The following is a 7233-nucleotide window of genomic DNA, read 5'->3' on the forward strand; positions in this document are numbered from 1 at the left end:
GCCTGGATGTTTTGAAATTTAACGGATAATTTTACAGGGTGATTAGGTTAAATATGTTTATCAACACATTTCGCAATATTTTAAAAAATCGGCCAATGTAGTGCAATTCAGCGATTATAAATTCATCTAAAAATGTACAGAAACATACAATCACAACCCATTTGGAAACGTGAGGACCTTTATAAGTTGTGGCATGGTAGAATTCGTAAAAGCAAATCGATTTATTTTGCCTGTGTGACGAGCAAATTCATGCCAATTAATTCGCTCATTACATAAAACGATTGCTTTGAAACTGTACAAGTTAATGCGTTCACAAAACATCGGCTTGTAGCCGATCTAATAGATAAATTTGCATTTTTCAAAAAGTGATGGAGTCAATGCCAAGGAGGTGGCGCTCAGATTAGGAGGTGGCGCCAATGCACATTTATAGCTTTTTAAAGTGAAATATTTTATGTTTGGTTTTTATTATGTTTACAGAACTTACATTATTTTTTTGTAAGTTGACTACTTCAGCACATTTGCGTTTACAAAAAACTGTTGAAACGGTTCAAATTTGGAGGTGGAGTTACAGGTTATTTGAAAACATTGCTCCAATTAGTTTTCGGATATGAATCGAAAATGTATGACCTCTTCGTAACATAAACTGATAAAGGTATCGTTTAATTAGTTATCGTAATCTGCATGTTTATATTTGGCAAATTGAAAATTTAATGATTAAACTATCAATTTATAAATTGTTCGCACTGCATCACTGATGCGAAATTAAAATGCGATTGTACCAGATGACTGGCACGATTAAAATAAGTTTTCGCATAGGAATTGTCTCCAGCTCGAATATTATAAAACACCATAGAATACGTAAAAGCTGGAGTTATGCAGCTATTGAACTTTTTGCAATTCCATAAAGCATACACTAAATGCCGGTTTCACAGTCGGGACACCAAAAAATAAAACGGGAATTAAGACACAATTGCAAAATCAAGAATAGCGATGTAAAAAGACATAACATAAGGTACAACATTTATTTTTTATTATACCTTCGTAAAAATCGGAAAGTGGCCAAATACCGATGTACGGGAAGGCAAAAAAGGAGAATAGACACAATCGTTCTTGTACAGAAATGATTGGTTTGATTCAATTAAGAACACTAGTCTACAAGTAGAACGGTCTTGAGCTTTGAGCCTGAGGCCAGTGAGGGAGAGTATCAAGGAATTGAGAATAGATCTTTTATAAAAAAAAATGACCTTTTGTAATTGAATAAAAAATAGATGGAAAATGCTTACGGGGAGACAAGGGACAAGTGAGAATTGCCCGTAGAACATCGTCAGTTAAGTACTATACCCCACCTACTTTGAGACATTGGACTTTCATTTTAAATCTATCTATCTTTTAATACTGTCGGACTCCCCACGCGGTCGGGCGTCATGCGCATGCTGTTATTTCGGCATACTCATGCATCATGAACAAACATGATTACTTTGAATACCTGTCTTTCCTGGTCAATATCTTTTTCGTTGAGTCGGTGTTTCTTAGATTTTTCGCGCTTGTACGGTTTTCAATCATGAACATGCCGGTTCGCTAATCGCATGCGCTACAGTTTCGCATTTTACTTTTCATTGTTAAACATGCGTTTACCATCGTGTTTTGTTTTCTTTGGACATAATAAGACAAAATAATAAAAAAAAAAATGAGTTTTGGACTTTTATTTAAAAATAAATTCGAAAAATCATAATTAATTATGTACGAAACTGTGACTTGAAACGCATGCAGCGCCACCTATTTCGATATTTTGCAGGGGAGTTAATTAGGCACCTGAAGATTTGTAGCGATTACTGTACAAGTTATTTACGTTTTCTTTCATATTTGGAGCGGTTAAAACAACACCGACTTGGTTATCGTCAAGGTTAACTCTTACCAATATATAACGTTGGTACAACGTTAATCACTGACAACCAGTGGTTGTATTGATGTTAGAATATTAACGTTGTACCAACGTTGGGATTTGGTTGATAACCAGCCAACCAAAATCCGACGATAATCTGACGTTGTATTGACGACGCATGTTTACTGGTGTGTTTGGTTTTATCGAGGGTTGTCTTGTTCATATGAAAAAAAATATTCAAGAACTCAATATGAACAATATATACGGTAAAGAACATTAATAAAAACAATTAAAATTGAATGGAAAAAATGTAATATCAGTTATTAGAAAACATATTTAAAGACAACATCGAATTCACAAACAACACAACACAAATTTTTATTGAAACAATAGTATGTGGGCCTTTACTACGACAATTGTGCAATGGGCCTTTACTACGACAATTTGTGCAATGTTTTGATATAACTTAACTTTTTATTTATATCTTAGATTATGGAAAAAGTGAACTATTTCGTATCTGGTTATTGTATCAGGGATTGCTTTCTTCACTTGAACGTTTATCTAAAAAACTGCTCATTGCAAATCTATCAACGGTCAACAGCATGTGTAGACATGTTTAAAATTAACTGTAAAACACAAGGCACATATTAATACCGAGTACATTGATCGCGTTCACAAAAGTGTTAAGTGAAGAACGGGTCAGGTTTTCTATTAAGCAGCAATTAATCAATGCATGACCTTAGAAATAGTTAACATATTACAGTATGATCGCACACCACAGTCTGATTAAGATACTTATCAGGTTTAGTCCTCCTTTTAAAGAGGCCGTCCAACGTTTTGGTAAATTGACAAAACCAAAAAAAGTTGTTTCAGAATCGCAAATTTTCGTTTTAGTTATGATATTTTTGAGGAAATAGTAATACTGACCATTTATCATGCTCTTAAATATCCATTATCTGCATCTTTTGACGATTTGAACACCTGAAAATTATAAAGCGTCGTGCGACGCGAAACGATTGAATAATTTATAAAGTTCTGTTGTTGTAGTTATATATTGGGAAACTACGAGGATTGCTTATATAGGTAAAAAATACATCCACTCTAAGCATGACCATGTATGGTCGCGTGGTGTATGCGGGAGACTTTTTACTCCAGGACTCCAGGGGTCAGTGGTTCGAGCCCTGTTGAGGGTTACTTTTTTTCCTTTTTTAAATTGTATTCTTGTGTTGTTGTTTTTTACTGGCGATTTTAGGTCAAATATTTAAGTGTATCAATATAAAGCATTTAATGACATGCTTCAATAGATGCCAAAATCTGTTGGACGGACCCTTTAAAAAAGGAGTAAGTCCATTTTGCACATGAACTGATTAAACGTGTAAGCAATTTACAATTTAATATTTGACGATTCTATCAGTCATAACTAAAATTTCTTTTTAGAGTACTTCTTTTCAAGTTTTGTCATACGTGAGATAAAGCATAATTATATAACTGGGCTTAATTCATGTGCGTAAAGTGTCGTCCCAGATTAGCCAGGGACGACACTTTCCGTTTTAATGGTATTTTTAGTTTCAAGGAAGTCCCTCCTTACCGAAACAATGACAACAATAATATAACAACAATAATAGTATGACAACAATAATAGTATGACAACAATAATAGTATGACAACAATAATAGTATGACAACAATAATAGTATGACAACAATAATAGTATGACAACAATAATAGTATGACAACAATAATAGTATGACAACAATAATAAACATTTTATTCACGATGGTTGTAATTCATATGAATTAAGATAGTTTGTTACATTCACTAGGTAAGGTATCACAACTATAGAATGCAAATAGTTAAACAATCGAACATTTAACGATATTTGTATGTCATAGACATGCATTAAATCTTTTACATGCGGACCACTGTTATTTCTGTATTATAATGAGCAATAACCTATATAATAAATACAATATATAAGTTGAATGGAAACAATGTCATATCAGTAAAACAAAACAAAACATATTAAAAAACCTAAATTATAACCATAAAATAGTTTATATACAAACAACCTAACAAACATTTTTTTTAATTTTAACAAGACTAACAAGACTATTGCCAAGCAATATATGTCCCCTACCGGATCCACCATTGTCAGAAATTCGACCATTGTCAGAATTTTTAATATTTTTTTATATATTTGTTTCCCTAGCAACCAGAATTTTTGACGTAGGAACAAAATGAAATGACGTGCATAATGTCTATATTGCCATCTATCCATGTTTAAAGTTTCATGGAAAAATATGAGGAACTTTTAAAGTTATCGCAGGATCAAAAAAAACTACCATTTTTTATCAGTATTTCTAGTCTATTTGTTGCCATAGCAACCAGAAATTTTGACGTAGGAACAAAATAAAATGACGTGCATAATGTCCATATTGCCATATATCCATGTTTCAAGTTTCATGAAAAAATATGAAGAACTTTTAAATTTATCACAGGATCCAGAAAAGTGTGACAGACAGACTCACAGACGCACAGAGCGAAAACCATAAGTCCCCTCCGGTGAAACCGGTAGGGGACAAAAAAATATTTGGACATTAAAAAATGAAATGTGTGCAATATAATGTTTTAATAAAACTGCTTATTTATATTTTAAAATGGTTGAAAATATATTTAGCTTGTTACATTTGTAAAGATAGTATATTGCGCACATTTTGATTGCATTATTAAATATGACTTTGTAATGCGGGAACTGTCTTCGCCTCCTAACTTGATACAAAACAAACATATTTAAAACTTAAGATCTTATCGTTCGATAAAAAATGTCAGCAAAATAATATTGTTAACATCAATAAAAAATACAAGCACCGTACACACGGAACATTTTAACTACAGCATGTTCTCATATTTTTCTAAATAATTATATAAACATATAAAATGTTTATTTTTAAGTATTTGTAATACAATAGTTCCTTAAAGTAATAGTTTAAAAAAAAAGAGAGAAATAGTTCATATCCCTACCAATCGCCCGGTAATATCACTTTGCTGAAATCTGTTCTAAGACACCTTAGAAACAAAATAAAACGCGTACAAACCACGGAAATAATACAACGTATAATGTATTTCTTTTCGCTGTTCTGGTTTTATGCTGTTTGCCAAAGCCATTTTCAGTTTGCCCATTGGGGAAAGGGTTACACAAGTTATTGCTAATTCATAGAAAATTATATTGACATTTCGTCTTAAAGACAAATGATATTACTCGATGAAAGGATCATTGCAAGAATACTCATGTGGGGAATTTAAAGTATTGTTATTTTGTAAAGCAGTTTGCAGCAAAGGCGAACACAACTGTTTTGATTTCATTACTCGGGTAATCGGTGTGCTCGCATCCGTCAAACAGTGCGCAGCTCTTCTTCGCCTGGTCGAACTGTGCGGTCACACAGGCTGGTATTTTTTGACGAAGACAGATTGACGAGCACTCTATCTGACCCTCAACAGGTGCGATTGTACAGACAGAAGGAATTGACATAGCGATACCAGTGAAAACCCGGAATGCTGAAATTAAAAAAAAGTTGTGACTTTTATTAAACTTTATCTGGTATATAAATGCTATGTTACCGAAACTATTTTTTTCCAAACATATGTTTTTTTTCTCCATAAAACAGGGTGAAACGATTCTTCAAAAGAAATGCCATTGGGTCCTATTATATAAATAACCTGATACAATATGTCATTTAAAACCTTATGCATTATAGTACATTTAAAACATAATGCATCATAAACTATAATGAAGTTCGCAAGTAAGTGTCCCTTTGAACGAATGACGACACTCAGTGATCAACATTAACACAACTATCCGGAAATATCAGTGAGGCGAACCTTTGAAAGAACGACGAAACTCACTCATTAGAGCAGCGAGGCAGAAATTTAAGACAGGCGAATGTGTGATAGAACGACGACACCCACTTATCAATATATGAAAGCGAGCCAAATGGCTCTCTAGGAAATATTCTTCATCGTTATTTGTTTGTAAAAATGATATATGCCCTATCGGCATATGCCAAACCGTTCATATGTCATCCCGCTCATTGTGCCATCTTCCCAAATATCAATATATTATCGATTTGTATAACATTGCACTTTTTACTTGTCCATACATGTTATCATAGTAATTTATGAGAACGCGATAAACATACATGTTTCAAAGATCATTTTTTAAAATAGTATTGATCAAGTAGGAACCCATTATTATAATTAAAAATAAATAAGTGAAACTCCAGCTGCTGGAGTAGTATTGTATTCTCATTATATACAATATGCTGGTTCTTTATTTAAAGCAAGTGACCAATTGCCAAAAACAGTACGAAACAGCACAATACGAAACAACATACACACATAGAAAAATACAGTTGGTGTCACAGCCTTGGAACGGTAAGTGAAAAGCATTTAGGGTTTAAACCGGTTTTAGAGCGCTCAACATCATACTTGGCCCAGCAATATTTATGATACATATAAGTGTAAACAAATTAACCTTATAGCATTGGAACTCAAATTAAACGATAATAAAAGGGAATTAAAACGCTTTCAATTTAATAACCATTTAATTACTCAATGGTTAGAAGGAGACCAGAGCAACAGACTTACAGCTTTTTGAAGAACGATGAAATGAAATTACGAATAAGTGTCAACTCTATCCCTTGTTTTTACAAAAAGATTTAAGAATATAGCATCATATAGTTAATATTTCAGAGGAGTAGGAATACAGTAGGAAAATAAAACCGTAGGAAATAAACATAGCTCAAATGGTTAAATAAACAGTATGCATATATTTAATTTAGGAAAACAAAAATTGAAAGCCTCATTTGATATGTCATAAAACGTACTTAACTAATCGCACAGTTTTCGCCATCTACAAATTAGAATATGAAGAAAAATGATGGCTGCCAAACGATAATGCGCTTTGTCAAACTTGAAAATAAGCATGGAAATAAATATACAAGGCAATATGTGTATTTACGATATATATATATATATATATATATATATATATATATATATATATATATATATATATATATATATATATATATATATATATATATATACAGTATATATACTGCATATGAAATGTTCTTAAAATACAACATTAAGTTGATTAGATATCGAGCGGATACGATAAATTCATTCAACTTCATAACTTAAATGAAATGGTAATTACTTCATGAAAATAATTCAAGTGTTTCGACTTGAAAATATATCCATGTCATCTGCATCGGGATGCTGCATATGAAGCTTCGCCCTTCACATCTAGTTGACGAGAAAAATACTTACAATGGTTTAAGCTATGACATT

The 7233-nt window shown here is 32.4% G+C and overlaps 1 protein-coding gene across 1 annotated transcript in view; it reads right to left on the reverse strand.

The window, feature by feature from the left end:
* Nucleotides 1-2287: 2287 nt before the first annotated feature.
* LOC127833432 (uncharacterized) overlaps nucleotides 2288-7233 on the reverse strand; it is a 22102-nt gene continuing 17156 nt past the window's right edge. The window contains exon 6 of the mRNA XM_052358694.1: nucleotides 2288-5436. Within this exon, the coding sequence (XP_052214654.1) occupies nucleotides 5192-5436 (245 nt within the window). The 3' untranslated portion in view covers nucleotides 2288-5191. The remainder of the gene's footprint in view (nucleotides 5437-7233) is intronic.

The sequence above is a fragment of the Dreissena polymorpha genome, chromosome 1, assembly GCF_020536995.1.
Source record: "Dreissena polymorpha isolate Duluth1 chromosome 1, UMN_Dpol_1.0, whole genome shotgun sequence".
In the NCBI taxonomy this organism is placed as follows: domain Eukaryota; kingdom Metazoa; phylum Mollusca; class Bivalvia; order Myida; family Dreissenidae; genus Dreissena; species Dreissena polymorpha.